We start from the raw sequence: 19,030 nt of genomic DNA, 5'->3' as shown, positions 1-19,030 counted from the left end.
TTCCTTATCCCATTGCATCAGTGCTTTTCCTTTGTCATTTTATTTGTTTAATCCCACTTAGCATTCATGATTTATAATTTGAGTAACTTTCCCTCCCATTTTGCCAGTACCTTTAACTGCCTTATTTCTCTGCTTTCTCCTTGCACCGGTTGGGTAGAAACATAATCCTGAATGAAGCAGTTAATGTCTTCCGTGTACCTGTTCCTAAAAGGGTGAATGTTGCTAGAAAAAGTCACAAAAAAAGGCAGATTGATTCCCTTATAAAGGTATTACCACAGATCTTTTCAAAAAGGTGTTTTTATTTGAGTATAGTTGACCCACAATGTTATATTATTTTCAAAAGTTATTATCACTAATTTTAGGTGGGCCTTCAATACTGTCTGACAGTTCTCCGTTGTGCAACAATTATTGAAAACTATTTGTTTCACCAGCCTGTTTTTACTTTCCTTGTTTACCCTCAGTCTCACCAGGCTCCTTGTTATGGAGAAAATAGAAGCTAACCATTAGAAATTTTCATCATCTAGCTCTTCATACAAACCTTCCCCCTATTACAGCAAAAAGAGCGTTTTGCCTGCTTTAGTTTAGATCAGCCTGACCTTCATATCTCAGCCCTTTCTGCCTTCTCAGGAATTCTAAAATATCTAATGTGACCTTTTCTCTTCCTAATATTCTTAACCAGTCCCTCTGAATTCTGTCTTTTCTATCAGCTGACCCTTTTGCTACCATTCTACCATAGCCCTCCTCCCTTTCCAGCCAAACTTCTTAAGTTTTCAAGTTAAGATATGTGCAAATGACATATCTATAATCACTTATCTAAAGCCCTTGGGACCAGATTTGACTCAGAAATCAGAAGTTTTGGGATTTAGAAAAACATTAACCATGTACGTCCTACTTGTCTATGGTGTGATAACCTCATTGGGATGGGGGAAAGCACCCTATAAACATCACATTGTGACTTCTGAGCTTGAAATGGATGGCTTGTCACTTTACCTGGGATAAATAAGGGCTATAAATAGCCTTCATGTCAGTCCAGGTCAGGTTTTGCTTCCAAATTGAAATAAAACAAAAACCTTAATTTTCCAGAGCTTTCAGGTGTTAGAATTATGGATTAGAGATTATGGCCATGTACTGCCTCTGTTTCACTTTTTTTTTTTTTTTTTAACCCATTCTGGCTTCTTGTTTCACTTCCCCAGACTGGTGATGCCAGCTCCATCAAATACTCTTCCCTTGGCTTCTTGGCACTCCCTCTCCCCACCCCCCTACCTTGGACCTCCTCAGGCTCAGCATCCTCCATCTTATGATTTAAGGCTGGATTTGTTTCAAGGCCCTGTCCTAGGACCACTTCTGTTCTTATTCTATATTCACTTGCTTTGTGATCTCACTTATGTCTGTGCCTTCAACTACTAATTATGTGCTGATGAATCACAAATAAAACACTCCAGCCCTCACTTCTCCTTGAGCTTGACTCTGTCCTCTCCTCTCTCTCTTTTTTCCTCCTATCACTTGCCACCATTTTGGTGGCTTCCAATTTTGTCAGAACAAATGTTAGATCTTTGACATGGTCTAAAGGGCCATGCACAGCCTGGCCACTGCCCCCACTTCAGCTACATTAAGTTAGCTCTGTTCCTTTTCCCTTCCACTTTTACTTCCTCTGAGGTCCCACACCGCCTCCCACTACACACTACTCTGTTCACAGTGCTCTTCCTTTCTGTGGAGGTCTTTCCTACTCATTTTTGCATCATTGCTTAACTCTTAACTTTCTGTGGAAGCTCTAATTTGTGTGCCCTGTCACCAAATCTTATGACGCTATGTACATATTCTAACACTAATAAGAATTTTATTTATTTTTTAAAGATTTTATTTATTTATACATGAGAGACACAGAGGAAGAGAGAGAGGCAGAGACACAGGCAGAGGGAGAAGCAGACTCCATGCAGGGAGCCTGATGTGGGACTCAATCCCGGGACTCCAGCATCATGCCCTCGGCTGAAGGCAGACACTTAACTGCTGAGCCACCCAGGTGTCCCAAGAATTTTATTTTTGATTAGTTAGTGCACTTCCTCCATGAGATGTAAGCTCCTCAGCACAAGGATTATGTTTGGTTTTGTTTACTGTTAGATCTCCAGCATAGTGCTTGGCATATAATAGGCAAATAGTAAACGTTTTGTATGCATTATATACATTAATTTATTTTTTTTCTAATTTAAAAAGTAACATATATATATATTTACCAGTGTAGCATGTGCAGTTTCCATTTCTAAGTGGACCCAATCCTGATGGTAATATTACTGAAAATTATAAAGATACTCTCTAAAGAATTCCATGAATTACAGGTATATTTTTTGAAGGATCAAATGCATAAACATCTTTGGTCTAGCTCATAATTGATCTTGTTCTTAATTCACTTTTTCTAAGTTGATTCCCCCCATATTCTTGTTAGATATCAAGTATCTTACTAAACCTAGGATTGTATGCAAGTAAAATATATGCAGTGTCCAGCACAGTTCAGCAGATGCTTACCTTGTTCATCAGTTTATAGATATCACGAGATTAAAAATAGCTTAGCCATCTGCTAACTGACCAAACAATTTTAGTAGTGTGAAAGGGCGTGGTGGGGGAGAGGGATCTAGGGCCTAGGTATTCTGTCAGAGTGAGGCTCTGCAGAAACCACCTTGTGACCTCTTAATACTGAAACTTAAGAGTCAGTTCAAAATTAGGAAGAGATTTGGTGGAAGTTAAGCATAGCAGAGTCCCAATAGTAGGGGGTTTCCCAGAATATAGAGTGACAAAAGAATTTCAGCATTTTAATGTTCACTGAATGTTTTTAGAGAAAAGAATATGTATAAAGATATAAATTCTATAAAACTTAATTACCATGCTATATATTTATGTACTATATAATGTGTAGCAAATGTTTCTAGCAATCAACTTCAATTAGCCTTTTATATTTTGCTCTCTAATTAGGAAAATCAATAGATTCTCAGTCATCTCGAAGTGAATCTGAAATTGTGCCCAAAGTTGCCAAAATGACTGTGTCTGGAAAGAAGCAAACTATGGGATTCGAAGTGCCTGGGTAAGTTTTTAAGCCTTCCCCCACTTTTTTTGGAAATTGGTATTGTCTTCCACTCGACTGTCAGAAAAGAGAACCTATTTTAATAAATTTTGCTATGTTGGTGATGTTAAAGTATCATGGGCCATCAGTGTGACATGATACAAAGAAAAGGGGATGATAAATTAGGCTTGATACCAAGTAATGCATGTTACTTAATCTATCTCACTGTCAGTTTTCTCATATGAATTAAATAATTTAGCAAAAACCCTCTATTTTGTGTAATCTAGCGCTCTGAGCTAGGTAATCCTTGTACCACTAGATGGCGTAGGTAAGCAGTGTTTGGGAATTAAATGTGGTTGGTGAATCGTAATCATTAATTAAAAGTTCTTTTTCTAACTGTACTCTTTAAACTCTTTAAGATTTTCAGGTTGAATGAAATGGATCACTAGAACAAAGGCATAAAATACAAAATGAAACATATCTAGAATTTCAAATATGCTGAGAAATGATAGATCCCTACATTAGTAGCATTCATTTATTCTTATCACAATCTTGAGGATTTTCCCAGGAGTTTTTGTAGGCAAAGGAAGTTGGTTGCTTGAGGCTTAACAGCACAGTTTAAAAACATTAACTTTAAACTGCTTTAAAAATTTTCAGATTGGGGATCCCTGGGTGGCGCAGCGGTTTGGCGCCTGCCTTTGGCCCAGGGCGCGATCCTGGAGACCCGGGATCGAATACCACGTCGGGCTCCTGGTGCATGGAGCCTGCTTCTCCCTCTGCCTGTGTCTCTGCCTCTCTCTCTTTCTCTCTGTATGACTATCATAAATTAAAAAAAAAAAAAATTAAAAATTTTCAGATTGTATAATCATTTTTTAAATCAGTTACTTATAGATTGCATGTATTTTGTCAGTCATTTAGAAAGATAATCATTATTATCAAATACAAACAAAAAATAGAGGATTTTTTTAAAAATTCAAGAAATTTAAACCAAGCAGCTTTATTTTTTTTCTCCCTTACAACATTGTTTTATCTATTAAATTTCATGAGTCTTGGTTGTGAAGAATCTTTTTTTTTTTTTTTTTTTTTTTTTGTTGGGTTGTGAAGAATCTTAATGATCACTTAGTTTAATTTTTTTATTTTATAAAAGCAACACTACTAGATTCCAATTCAGTGAAGGAAAGAACTCCATAAACAGGACATAGTAGGTATTCAGTGTATGTTGAATGGATGAATGAAATTTTAGTGAGTGACATTTAATGAATTAAAATGAATGGCATTTTAATTTGGGTAACTTTAGCCCATTAAAATAATTTTGAGTCTGATTTATTTACCAAAAGCTTAATGTAGTCTTTTCTCTCTGAATTGGGGTTGGATTGTCAGAATCATAAATTCCTTTATTATTCTTAGATTATTTCCATTGAGAGGAAATAACTAAATAAATACACAATTCCTTATTCTAAGGATTTTATAATCTTATTGCAAAAGGTTTTGAAAGTCTTAGAAAGCAACATGCAAATAAGCCCAAATTAATGTATAATGTTAGAAGTAAATCATAGTTGTCTATGGGAATAACTATAAAAGATAATAGATAATAAATGATCAAGAGGGACGCCTGGGTGACTCAGTGGTTAAGCATTTCAGCTCTGGGTTTGATGGTGGGGCCCAGGAATTGAGTCCTGCATCAGGCTCCCTGCAAGGAGCCTGCTTCTCTCTCTGCCTATGTCTCTGCCTTTCTCTCTGTGTTTCTCATGAATGAATGGGTAAAATCTTTGGGGGAAAAAAAATGATCAAGAAAAAAAAAAATAGTAATTCCAAGTAAGTAATTCTTGACAACCTAACTCTATACTTCACAAGTATAATGCAAGCCTTTCAGAATCCTACAAGACTATATGCTTCATGAGGACAGGAACCATTAATTTTAATCAATGTATTTGTTTCATAGAACAGTTGTTTAAACATTTATTGATCAAAGTTATTGGGGAAATATTTTTATCTTAAAAATAAACTTGGAAATATGTGTAAAGGTGAATAAAACAGCCTGTGAGTCAATATTTTGATATAGCTCTAGAAAAGAACTCATTAGAACATTAGAGGTCTGTAGGTATATAAGTCAGGATAATCAGAAATGTATAATAATATTGCTCAAGGACCAAGCTATATTTGTGTCAAATACTTATATAGGGTTTTTTAGGAAGGTTATGTATACTAGGATAATACTTAAGCTGTTATTCTGGTTTGATCTTGGAAAAGCACAGAGAAACGTAATGAAACACTTCTGAGTCAAGATTTCAGCATTGTAAATACCTACATAGTGTGATTCCCAGTGGCAGCTCCTTAAAAAAGGGTAATGCACTACTAAGAAGAAATTAAAACAGCAAGGTTTTTCTCCACTAATATTTAAAGATAATAAATGCTTCTCTAGAAAAAGCTTATTTAAGTATAAATGATTAGAACCTTGCATAGAGAACAGATACTCTTAAATCTAAATTATTAGCTTCCCCGTCTCATTTAAATAACTCAACAAGAAAAATTAAGCCTCTAGATTCATGTAGAAATATTTCCACTTTTGGAAAGATGACTTAGGAAAAAAACTAGAGTAGTTATTTTATAATAATAGATAAGTTTACAAAATTATATCAGCACCTGAAAAAAACATTCAACCAACTTAGTCTTTTTTTTTGCTTGCTTGCTTGCTTGCTTGCTTGCTTTTTTTTTTTTAGATTTAATTTATTTATTAATGAGAGACCAAGAGAGGCAGAGACATAGGCAGAAGGAGAAGCAGGCTACCTATAGGGAGCTTGAAGTGGGATTGGATCCCAGGACCCAGGGAGCCAAAGGTAGATGCTCAACCACTGAGCCACCCAAATGTCCCTAGTCTTTTTTTCATGTCAGTCAGTAATTACAGCCTTTCTAAGCCTCATCTTAGACATTTTTCAAAACCTTAAAATACTGAATTTTATTTTGTAATATGTATAAGTTTTTACTAAGCACAGACTTACATATGATGCTTTTATAATTACTTTAGTTATTTCTTTCCAACACTATACAGTTTAGTGAACTAATTTATGTTTTACTTAGAAATTACTTGAATGTTTTCATGAAACCAAGAGAAAGGCAACCCTTTTGTGTTACTGAATTGCAAAAGAAATGATCAAGTCAGACCCAAGCCCTTCCAATGCTGGGCCGACTGAGCTTCAGGTCTCTATCCACTCTGTCAACCATAGTTGTTCTTTCCTTTTTTTTTTTTTTTTAAAGACTTATTTATTCATTAGAGAGAGAGGGAGAGACACAGGCAGAGAGAGAAGCAGGCTCCTCGCAGGGAGCCTGATGTGGGACTGGATCCCCAGACCCGAGGTCACGCCCTGAGCTGAATCAACCACTGAGCCACCCAGGCGTCCCAACCATAGTTGTCCTGCTTGTATCTCTTCTCCATACTGGAGTTAAATGCTTTCCTTTGAAGAAAAGCTTCTATAACTAAAAACAGATTTGAAACCAGAAATTGTGATTTCTCCCAGGTCTGATCAGAACCAGAGCCCTAGTTATTTTGGTTGAACACTTTTATGAGAATTTGTAGAGATTTGTTTGTTTGTTTGTTTGTTTTGACTTGCTTAAATGCAGATTTGTCATGTTTTGGTTTTAGAACTAGCTGTGGTCATTCAAATATTTGCAAATTACAGTCTAAGATTTCACTTAATTTAGCCTTTAGAATCCTTCAAAAGAACTGGAACCTTCTTCACACACTTAAGTTTGTTCCCTGTGGTTCTAGATGAAGCTAATCTAAGTGGTGTTAACGAATGAATGCCAAAATTGTTAGTAGAGATTTGCAAAAGCAAGAGAAAAGGGGAGAGTGGATATGAGGTCTTTAATGAAGTTGCAAATATAACTAATTTGACCCTTTCCTGAGGCCTAGGATGAAGGGTCTGAGTTGAGACATAAAAATGCCCCGAGAGGGGAAAAAGGAGTCTGCATTTTGTTATAGTAGACAAGAGGAAAATAATGTACTGTTCTCATATAAACTGCTTTTTGTATGTAATTCTTTGCCAGTCTCAAATGGAGTTGGATAGAATTGGTTTCATTCTTAATAACTTGTAATTTAACCTGTTATTTGTCCAAATTCTGTTTATCTGTATCACTGAAAGGAGTGTAAGGTATATTGTATTGTAGTCTGACTGATTAGATCACATCACTGCTAGCCGTCCATAGGATAGCACTGATACAGTTTCTGTAGGTAATGGTCAAAGAGCTTAATGAACTAAGGTCAGAGAGAATAAGATATACTAGATGGTCTTGTTTCTACTTTATGTATTGAGTCCCTCACTACATTATAAGCTTTTGGGATTAGTAGATAAATTTCTCATCTGCATCTTCTTTTCTTCTCAACATCAATGTCTAGTATAAGTTGTAATTTTTAGAAAATCAAGTATTTGTTTAGTTAATGAATTAAAAATTTCTTTGCTGAAAGTATTGAGAAAATGTAGACAGATAAGATATCTATCTCCCTTAAGGATAGTGTTTGAGCAAAAAAGATTAAAGTCTCTGTGCTGTTGGAAGAATGAGTTTGGGATAAAATTTTTTTAAAAATAATACTACTTTACCTCTGGGAACACTTTTAGTGCCAAGTTTTGTTTTGTTTTGTTTTTTAAAGATTTATTTATTTATGATAGACAGAGAGAGAGAAAGAGAGAGAGAGAGAGGCAGAGACACAGGAGGAGGGAGAAGCAGGCTCCATGCCGGGAGCCTGACTGGAGCCTGACGTGGGACTCAATCCCGGGACTCCAGGATCGCGCCCTGGGCTGAAGGCGGCGCTAAACCGCTGAGCCACCCAGGGATCCCTTTTAGTGCCAAGTTTTACAAAATCTCTTCTTTATGCCATGTTTTGATAGGATCATATGGCTAAGGCTATGGCCTTGAATTCAGTTATTTTATGGGATATTTTCTTCTTATCTCAGCATTTGGTAGACTGTTTTTCTCCTGGGATCTTCTAAGTCTGTATTTGTGTGGTTTGTGTCTAGCTACTTAAAATTTCCACCTTAATAGGCTAGCCACTTAGCAGAGATCATTTTTGGTCTGCAAGTGTAAGGAATTAGGAGAGACAATTTCTCTGCCCTTCTGACATTAACAAGAGGATGTCAGTTGAGTTGGTTTAAACACTTTTTTCCTATCTCTGCTTTCTATAGAGTAACTGAAGAAAATGGTCATAGTTTCCACACACTTCAAAAAGGACATCTTAGTGAAGAAACCAGCATTGCTTCTTCTGATGTTCTTGACACTGTTTCTAAATCAGTTCTCCCATCCCACACCATTCAAACATCAGAAGAGCAGAATTCACCATCAGTACCGGTGAAGAAATCTGGCAAGCTGAGGCAGCAAATAGATGTCAAAGCAGAACTGGAGAAGCGGCAAGGAGGGAAGCAGCTCCTCAACTTGGTGGTCATCGGTAATGCCCTTTAGTCCTCTGGATGGTCACTCACCTCTGCTTTAGCCTAGCAACCTCCTAGTGGCAGCGTGGACACTCGTTCCCACTCTTGAGTTTCTGTGTGGGTGTAAATGGACACAAGCAAGGAGGCATTGCATCATGATGCTTTCTAGTCACTTTGGGGGGAATGATGCCAAGTTATCAAGGAGTTATTAGACTTGTGGCATTTTCATTTTGTGAATATTTTGAAAATGCCATATCTTACTGACAGTTTTAATTTCCAAAAGTCAAGGAAACTTACCCCCTCTCTAAAATATCTCTAAAAGAGATACTCTTTTTTTTTCTCCATTTACTTTAACTATCTTTTGATAAAAATTGGTATTTATTACCCGAAACACTGACACGAATTATTGGATTACATATGCATGCAATGCCTCGATGTGAACAACGTCTGGAAAATGTACCTAGTATTAATCCTGAATCAATTTTCCTTAGGTCATGTTGATGCTGGGAAAAGTACTCTGATGGGCCATATGCTTTATCTTCTGGGTAATGTAAACAAAAGAACTATGCATAAGTATGAGCAAGAGTCTAAAAAGGCTGGCAAAGCTTCGTTTGCATATGCATGGGTCTTGGATGAGACTGGCGAAGAAAGGGAAAGGTAGTCACTATATTTCAAAATTTTCAGTTTGCAATGATATATAATCTTTTAAATAAGTATGTAATATGTGTTGAATATATATGAAACATGCCATGAAATATTTTAGAAACTTCTTTTAGAGGAAAGCTTTCAATTATTGGGGAAATATTTTTATTATAGTTTCCATTGAATCTGTATACATTTACTATTCCAAATTCTATGAGAATAGTTGAATGTTTATCAAAAAAAAAAAAAATTAAAACACGCACACAGTAAAAGGCAGTAAAAACCCTTTGTTAATTATTCTGTGGGAGAAGTTTCAGTTGTCCCTTCCCGAAATATGTCAAATTGACGTGATTTTGAATTAAAATTACGAATGAGACTAAATTTTATAGAAGGTAACTTTTTGCAGTGAACTCTTTTCTGTCTGGAATTAAAATGACCAGTAAATTTAAATTATCACACTTAATTCATTTTTTATACTTTCTGTAGGATGTTTTTATAAGATAGAGTCAACAAACAAGTAATTAAACCTACCTCTTACCATGGAGATTTAATCTAGTCTGTTACTCCTGTATCTATTACTGTGCCCAGTGCTAACTCTGCAGGAGAGAACAGCTACTCATAGACCTCTGGCCAAAGTATTTCTTTTGAAGTCTTTTTAGAGTGATCATATGTGTCATGTTAGAATTGTCAGGGATCAGAGAGCCAATGGCACCTTTGTCAGGAAAGAACGAAGGCACCTAAATAAGTGAATTGGCAGGTGTATCAACTGTGTCAAAATAATAATTAAGGACTCAGAAGTCCTCTGAAAGTCCTAAATCAACAAAGGAAGTATTCTGTGTTCCTTATCTTCCTTCTGAGTATGATTAGAGAATATATTTGGATTTTCATACTTTAAAAAAGGTGTGTATTTACTTTCTTGGAGTCTTGAATAGTCTACATTAAAATATATAAGGTAATCTCAATAAAGGGGGTCACAGTATTCCTCAGCTCTTGTGATAAACAAAATTGTATATCAGGGTAGGGTTTTTTTTTTTTTTTTCTTTTTGTAGGTGTCTTATTTATTCTTTATAGCATCACATGCTTGTTTTCCAACCCAGTAAGGAAAATTAGTTGGTGGCAAATTTTTGGAAAATGAATATTGGAAAACAGTGGAATTTTGTATGATGTCAATGTTAGAAGAACAAATAATTTTCACATATCAGCTTACCGAACAGATTATTAAAATACATGGCTCCTTAGTTACATTTGTGTCATCTGTTAAATAGGTAAAGAGATTGAGAATGTATAATTTAAGTTAGAATGACTTGTTTGAATTTACTTAATATGTGAGTTGAGCTGGCAGGTTAGCTAATTATTTAATTTCTGGAATAGTCAATAATTTTAGTGGGGTTTTTATTCTTTTTGATACTATATCTACTGGTTGGCTGTTATATTTTTGCTGCTAGTAGTTTTCTATTGCTCAGAATGATGCAATTTTAGAATATATTTTGGTTCTGTAGATAGCAGATGCTTCTAGTTACATAATAAGAATTTTAACTCACCAATAATAGTATTTCAGTAGTATTTCAAAAATACAGTGTGTTATATCCTACCATATTAAACATTTATAAATTGTTTTGCTCATATGTTGAACAGAAATTAGTATAATGAGGGATATTTATATCCCTAGGGTTGCAAATGCAGACCAGACCTGGCTCCAAAGAGTGTTTTTTGGTCAAAGCAGTCTATGGAGAAGCTCAGAATGAGTCTTGGTTCATCAGTATTCTAGCCAATTATTTGAGGATTATTAGAATTAAACATCATTTTCACCAGGTCAAATGGCCCATGGTTTCAGATTAAGTTAGAATGACTTGAGCAAGGAGACCCATGTGTTATTTCATTGCTCTGCTAGGGTATTATCAGAACAGTTGGTAGTAAAAGGGAGTGCCCATTCATTACTCTGGACTGTTTGGGGCAAGCCAGGATGAATGATTACCCAGTTTATTGCCCACCCAATTTCCTTTTCCTGATGTCTAGAAAGACTCAGTACCTTTGTAGACCCTCCCTGGGCTTTCTTATAATCCAAACCTACATTTTTTTTGGCTAAGAAGAGGCACTGTGTTGGTCTTCAAGAAGGACGAAACGGGATGTAAAACAAACTGTTGTTTAGTTCTCTCGACTTTTAAAAGTTTTGGTATCTCCTTTGATATTTTCTTTTTTCTAAATGTGGAACATTCTGACCTACCTTACAAATGAAAGTTTAGAAGTTTATTTTTATCATTAGTGAAGTATCTACATATGAAGATGAGGAAAACTGCCTCCATCCACTTTACCTTCTCTCATGGGCAGTATTTTCTGTTTTCTCTTCCAGAGGTGTCTCCATATATTTTTTTGTTCGTAGTCTACATAGCCTCTTACCCCCAAAAAAGGAAATGGGAAACATCCAGCATTTTTGTTAAGCTCTTGCTGTGTCCAAAATCTTATTTTAAAGGCATACACATGTAATTCTGTTAATTGCAGAAATTCTAGCTCCAAGTGATAGCTTAATTAGTCAAAACAGTAGACTGTGTAATAAAATTCCCATTATTTCTTAAGAATTCACTGTCAATCAGGTGTACAATTTAAATGACTTAATCCATGGCACTGATTATTTCTATAGTATTTTCTAACCTTTTTATGTTTTCTTTAAGGGGAGTAACAATGGATGTTGGTATGACAAAGTTTGAGACCACAACCAAAGTTATTACATTAATGGATGCTCCAGGCCATAAGGATTTCATTCCAAATATGATTACAGGAGCAGCCCAGGTACCAGATTATTTCCTGAATTATAGTACACTGATTGTACATATAATTTCCTGATGCTGTGCTTATAATTCTGGGATTGTAACTTTTAAAGTATTTTGAAATTAAAAAATTTAACTTTTGAAAAAAAAGATTGGGGGATCCCTGGGTGGCGCAACGGTTTGGCGCCTGCCTTTGGCCCAGGGCGCGATCCTGGAGACCCGGGATCGAATCCCACGTCGGGCTCCTGGTGCATGGAGCCTGCTTCTCCCCCTGCCTGTGTCTCTGCCTCTCTCTCTCTCTCACTGTGTGCCTATCATAAATAAATAAAAATTAAAAAAAAAAAAAAAAAAAGATTGTATTTTTATGATCTCATTGGTACTATATAAAACCTTTTCTAATTATTATATAGATGCAAATTTATAAAAGCTATGAATTTCTTATAATAAAAATAATGGTAAAGTTCATGATAAAGTATAGCTTTATATTTCTTATTAATAAGTTGGAGTGAATATTTCAGTATCTGCCTTTTTACTGTATTTATATCCAAGGCCTTTATCTTTTAAAAGTGCTGATTTATGCAGAAGTAGTGAAGCTTGGGAGTTTTGCCCTTGGGGTTTACTTTCTTTATAGGATTAAAAAAACACTTGCAATTTATAGAATTACATGATTCTTAAGGATACTGAAATCAAAGATAATAACTTTAAAATAATTAAAGCAATGAAAGAAAATAGCACTGCACCCAGAGGACATGGATTTTTTAAAAATAAAAGATGATGAATAAAAGATTATTGGAAAATATAAAGAGTTCAAAAGTTTGCCTGTGTCAATTATTGGCAAAAAGTGTGACTTGGGCAGCTGGGGTGGCTTAGCGGTTTAGTGCTTGCCTTCGGCCCAGGGCATGATTCTGGAGACCCGGGATCGAGTCCCACATCAGGCTCCCTGCGTGGAGCCTGCTTCTCCCTCTGCCTGTGTCTCTGCCTCTTTCTCTCTGGATCTCTCATGAATAAATAAATTAAAAAAAAAACTTAAAAAAAAAATGTGACTTAAGCAATTGGCTGTTTTCTGAGTTCTTAACATCTATTTAAAAGGAATGTTAATATAAACATTTGTCAACCTAAAAAGGATATACAAATAAATTAGACTATATTAAAGATAAATGACAAAATATTCTATTTTAGGAAGTTGATATATAATTTATTATATATCAGAATATTAATTTAAGGTCCATGGACTGAACAATTAATGAAGATTGAAAAACAATAATAATCACTCTTGGTTGAGTGCCACATATGGGCTAGACACTCTGTTAGGTGTTTTGTATGCATTTAGTTTAATCCTTATGATGAAGGTGCATATTATCCCTATTTTATTTTACTTTTTTTTTTAAAGATTTTATTTTAAGTAATCTCTACATCTACAGTGGGTCTTGAACCTACAACCCTGAAACCAAGAATTGCATGTTCTGTCTACTGAGCCATCCAGGTGCCCCATTCCTATTTTAAGTTAGTATACTTCTCATTGAATTTACCAAAGAACACAATATATTTTTCTCTTTGTTTCTGTGGTGTATGTGTGTGTGCGTGTATTTTCATTTGATAAATTTACTTGGCCTGCTGTGTGCCGAGTGCTATGGTAGACAGTGTAGGGATATGATAACTAAGAAGCACATTTTGATAGTTTAATGGGAGAGGCAAACATCGAAATAAGCAGTTACAGTGAAATGTCTTTGAATCCTAGAATCTCAGAATCCAGAATAATCATAAAGATCGTTTACTCTAAACTCCTAATGGAATTAGGATAGGAAAGGATTTCAGTAATTATCTAATTGAATTCTGTTATATGACAAATGAAGAAAATAGGCTCAAAATATTAGAGAGCTTAGTGTACAAAGTACTAGGGTAGGCTGTTAGGGTTACAAAGAAGAGTGCAGGGTATGCTGCTTCTCCTCAAGGAAATCATATAAAACATGTAAAGAGGAAAGGCTAACACAAATGTACAAGAAGAGTATACACAGTATACATTGGGAAAGATATCTGGTAGTGCCGAAAAGTCTTCCTTAATAATATGTAGGCATTTGAGCTCCCAAAGACAAGCTGCTGCATGAAAGAATAGAGAAATTGCCCTGAAATTTTTTGGAGATGGTAATGAGAAAGAGAATTAGGAAGAGTACTTACTGCCTTATATATCTTAATGCCAATCCAATGAATTTCAAATTTTAACCTAAAGAAATAAATACAATTTGATAGTTATTAGCAAAACCTGAATGGAAGGAGATTTACAGTTATTGAGTCTAGGATTTGGAAGGTCAGGCCTGGGTGCTTTTTTCTATAAACTACACTTACTTATTCAGGTGTACAATATTATTATTCCACATTTCCATAAAACACCTGTTACTCCTCACAACCAACTGCACTTCTTTTTTTAAGTATTTATTTAAATTCCAGTTAATTAACATGCAGTGTAATATTAGTTTCAGGTGTACAATTTAACGATTCAGCACTTCGGTACAAGTCAATGATACCCAGCAAAATTAAACAATTTGTCTGAAGTGTGAGACCTGTTAGTACATAAGAGAGTCAGCTTTCAAATGGATTGCTCCAACTTGTGCTCTTAACGAAGAATTCTTGTTCAAAGAACTAGATCTCATTGAAGAAATTAGGGTTCAACGTTTTAAGTCATGAAGGAATGGGACTGAATGCTGAACTTAAGAGGAGAAGAAAGGCAGGAATATTTGGGTAAGGATAAATGGAAAAAGAACAGAAATCATAGTGTAAATTGCCCCCACCAAAGTATGTGGATGATGCTTCTAATTTAAATTATAAAGTTCTGTTCAGAGCAAAGTATCTGATAAATACTTACTTTATGACCATTTTATTTCTCATAATGGTGAAGATTATATGGCAGCGTATGTGAAATTCTTTAAAAATTGGATAGCATGAACATAAAATGTCATTGAGGAAACCACAAAGAGGAAAGCTATTATGGACTCTGTTCAAACCAAAAGGCCAGAGCGCTTCACGTGGATGGAATGTAAGAGAGCAATTGTCCAGTACTGGTCTGAGGTGGCACAGGAGGGCACTGTTAGAGTTAGTCATTATAACCTGGATTAGAGAAAACCACATTTCTATTAGAACAGGCAGGCCTGCAGGGCAAAAACCACAGAAGGGAAAAAGAATGCTCCTTTAAAGAACGTCCTGACACTATATCACCAGAAATACTTGAGAATGAAAGTAGAGGGAAACCTATGATTGCACTAACAGTTCTCTGCAGATTTTCAAAGACTGCATCCACATAATGCAAATGAAGTCACACAAAGTAGTATCAATATGGGCACCTGGGTGGCTCAGTTGGCTAATGTTCGCCTTTGGCTCAGGTCGTGATCTGGGGGTGCCAGGATCAAGCTCCTCATCTGGCTTCCTGCTCAGTGGGGAGTCTGCTTCTCCCCCTGCTCCTGCTCTCTCTCTCTGTTGTCTTAATAAATAAATAAAATCTTTAAAAAAAAAAGCGTCAACACCAAAGAATAGTGCGAACCCATAAAACTAGTGTCAATAAGCTTAAATAGGAAAAGGCACTAGAGCTAAGGTTAGTTTTTTTCCTTCTTTTTTTGTGTGTAAATGGAGTGTGAGAGGTAAAATGTCTTTCACCTGATTCTCAAAATGCTCCAGAAAGGTTACCAAAATTCGTTAAGTCAAGGTTCTGTTTCTCTGCAGTAGAGGGTGAATGAATGTCCTTTTTTTTATTTTGGATAACTCATTTATTCAAAGTTTTTCATCATTATAAATAGTACTCTGATAAACATTTTTGTTGACTTATCATTTTCTAGGATAAATTCCAGGAAGTGGAAGTAATAGGGCAAAATATGTATAATTTTAAGGCTCCTGAAACTCCCTGTTGAAAATGCCCTCCAGAAAGCTTCCTTAAACAGGTGGTGCATAAGAATGCCCATCTCACTGCACTCTTACCTGTAGTAAATCATTCTTTTAAGTGTTGCTTATGTAACTTCTAGGAGTGGGAGAAGTAAGGAATATGTTCATGTATTTTTAATGTCCTTTTCTTTGGATTTCTAATGAATTTGAATTTTTTTCATGTTTCTTGGCCATTTGTATTTCTTTAGAAAATTGTTTGCTTGTACCCTTTAACTATTTTTCTACAGAGCTGTGTCTTTCTTCCCTGTTTTAGTAAAGTTCATAATAAGTTGATAACTTTTCCAAATGTCTCTCTCTGTTTACTTATGTTTTAACTGTGTTTATGTTTTTCCTCCTTTGCCTAGATATTTTAATTGTTATAAAATCAAATATGGGAATTAAATTCTTTATGTCATTATTTTTGGCTACATGCTAGTATTTTTTTTATCCATCTGTGTAAGTCTTTTGATTTGTCTTGGGGTTCAGTGTCAGGTTAGAGTCTGCCTTTAAAATCTGACCACAACTGGGACCCCTTGGTGCTCAGCAGTTGAGCATCTGCCTTTCAGCTCAGGGCGTGATCCCTGCCCTGGGATTGAGTCCCACTTTGGGCTCCCTGCCTGGAGCCTGCTTCTCCCATTGCCTGTGTCTCTGCCTCTCTCTGTGTGTCTCTCATGAGTAAATAAATAAAATAAAATCTTTATAAAAATAATTGACCACAATTAATCCACTAATCTAGCCTTTGAATTCAAATTAAAATGCTGTGATATTATTTCTAGTTTTGATTATTTCTTCTTTCTCAGGCGGATGTAGCCATTTTAGTTGTAGACGCCAGCAGGGGAGAGTTTGAAGCTGGATTTGAGACTGGGGGACAGACTCGAGAACACGGCCTCTTGGTTCGTTCTCTTGGAGTAACACAGCTTGCAGTTGCGGTCAATAAGATGGATCAGGTATTTGAAGGCGAATGAACATTCATTTCATTTCAGATGTTAGTTAAGATGCTATTCTGCTTTATCGATGACCTCAGATATGACTAGTGTATATCTTATTAGTCTAGTGGTCATATTTAAAAGAGATAATTCATGACCCTCATATTAAATAAATGAGATACAAGTAAATTTTAAGCAAAAATGTATTCTGACTTTCAACATTAATTTTAAAATCTTAAAATTGCTTTTAGTTGTAAAATAATACTCAATTTATTTTAGTATAAAGAAACTTGAAATAACCAATATAGGTTGGAAATATATCCAATTCCCCTAACCCCCAACGAAATCTTTTAACTTTTTGTTTTGTGTATCCACCTGGTTTATTTTTATAGATGAAAATATTGTTCTTCATAACATTGTGTTATGATCTGTTCGCTCCTTTTTAAAAAAATTGGTAATGTTCTTGTTCGTGTTTCTAAGTAATTAACTTTTGTATGAACAGATTGTTTTTATAGCTTTATTCTAGTCCATTTTAAAGATATATGTAACTTATTCAAGTAATCCCCTACTTCTGAATATTTCTAGGTGTGTGTGTGTGTGTGTGTGTGTATTTGGACATAGTTTATTCTGTGGAAATTTCTGGGTCGAAGGGCATATGCATTTTTAGACTTGCTATATATATGATCAAAATTCTTTCAAGAAAAGTTCTAGTTATTTACTCTCAGCATATATGGTATATGCACTTTCCCACTTAATCAACACTGCTGTTCTTAAATGGTTATTTTCCAATTTGACATTCAGAACATGTTTCTTTTTTTGTTAACCTACTTTTCAATGAATCTCAATATTTCAATATACTTTGTATATTTATTAACCATTTGTTTTTAATTTTTTTAAATAAATTTATTTTTTATTGGTGTTCAATTTACCAACATACAGAATAACACCCAGTGCTCATCCTGTCAAGTGCCCCCCCCCAGTGCCTGTCACCCATTCAGCCCCACCTCCTGCCCTCCTCCCCCTCTACCACCCCTAGTTCGTTTCCCAGAGTTAGGAGTTTTTATGTTCTGTCTCCCTTTCTGATATTTCCCACACATTTCTTCTCCCTTCCCTTATATTCCATTTCACTATTATTTATATTCCCCAAATGAATGAGAACATACACTGTTTGTCCTTCTCCAACTGACTTACTTCACTCAGCATAATACCCTCCAGTTCCATCCATGTTGAAGCAAATGGTGGGTATTTGTCATTTCTAATGGCTGAGTAATATTCCATTGTATACATAGACCACATCTTCTTTATCCATTCATATTTCGATGGACACTGAGGCTCCTTCCACAGTTTGGCTATTGTGGCCATTGCTGACAGAAACATCGGGGTGCAGGTGTCCGGCGTTTCATTGCATCTGTATCTTTGGGGTAAATCCCCAACAGTGCAATTGCTGGGTCGTAGGGCAGGTCTATTTTTAACTCTTTGAGGAACCTCCACACAGTTTTCCAGAGTGGCTGTAGCAGTTCACATTCCCACCAACAGTGTAGGAGCGTTCCTTTTCTCCGCATCCTCTCCAACATTTGTGGTTTCCTGCCTTGTTAATTTTCCCCATTCTCACTGGTGTCATGTGGTATCTCATTGTGGTTTTGATTTGTATTTCCCTGATGGCCAGTGATGCAGAGCATTTTCTCATGTGCTTGTTGGCCATGTCTATGTCTTCCTCTGTGAGATTTCTCTTCATGTCTTTTGCCCATTTCATGATTGGATTGTTTGTTTCTTTGGTGTTGGGTTTAATAAGTTCTTTATAGATCTTGGAAACTAGCCCTTTATCTGACACGTCATTTGCAAATATCTTCTCCCATTCTGTAGGTTGTCTTTTAATTTTGTTGACTGTATCCTTTGCTGTGCAAAAGCTTCTTATCTTGATGAAGTCCCAATAGTTCATTTTTGCTTTTGTTTCTTTTGCCTTCGTGGATGTATCTTGCAAGAAGTTACTGTGGCCGAGTTCAAAAAGGGTGTTGCCTGTGTTCTCCTCTAGGATTTTGATGGAATCTTGTCTCACATTTAGATCTTTCATCCATTTTGAGTTTATCTTTGTGTATGGTGAAAGAGAGTGGTCCAGTTTCATTCTTCTGCATGTGGATGTCCAATTTTCCCAGCACCATTTATTGAAGAGACTGTCTTTTTTCCAATGGATAGTCTTTCCTCCTTTATCGAATATTAGATGACCATACATTTCAGGGTCCACTTCTGGGTTCTCTATTCTGTTCCATTGATCTATGTGTCTGTTTTTGTGCCAGTACCACACTGTCTTGATGACCACAG

At 35.7% G+C, this 19,030-nt stretch overlaps 1 protein-coding gene across 1 annotated transcript in view; it reads left to right on the top strand.

Annotated features, from left to right (window-relative positions):
• The window catches only part of HBS1L (HBS1 like translational GTPase), an 88,517-nt gene that overhangs the window by 45,609 nt on the left and 23,878 nt on the right, over positions 1 to 19,030 (top strand). The window contains exons 5-9 of the mRNA XM_041745669.1: positions 2,965 to 3,073; positions 8,230 to 8,489; positions 8,964 to 9,129; positions 11,784 to 11,901; positions 16,586 to 16,732. Coding sequence (XP_041601603.1) covers positions 2,965 to 3,073; positions 8,230 to 8,489; positions 8,964 to 9,129; positions 11,784 to 11,901; positions 16,586 to 16,732 — 800 coding nt within the window. The remainder of the gene's footprint in view (positions 1 to 2,964; positions 3,074 to 8,229; positions 8,490 to 8,963; positions 9,130 to 11,783; positions 11,902 to 16,585; positions 16,733 to 19,030) is intronic.

The sequence above is a fragment of the Vulpes lagopus genome, chromosome 2 (genome assembly GCF_018345385.1).
Source record: "Vulpes lagopus strain Blue_001 chromosome 2, ASM1834538v1, whole genome shotgun sequence".
NCBI lineage: Eukaryota > Metazoa > Chordata > Mammalia > Carnivora > Canidae > Vulpes > Vulpes lagopus.
Note: the sequence above shows the minus strand (reverse complement) of the source record. Positions and strands in the feature narration are given on the sequence as shown.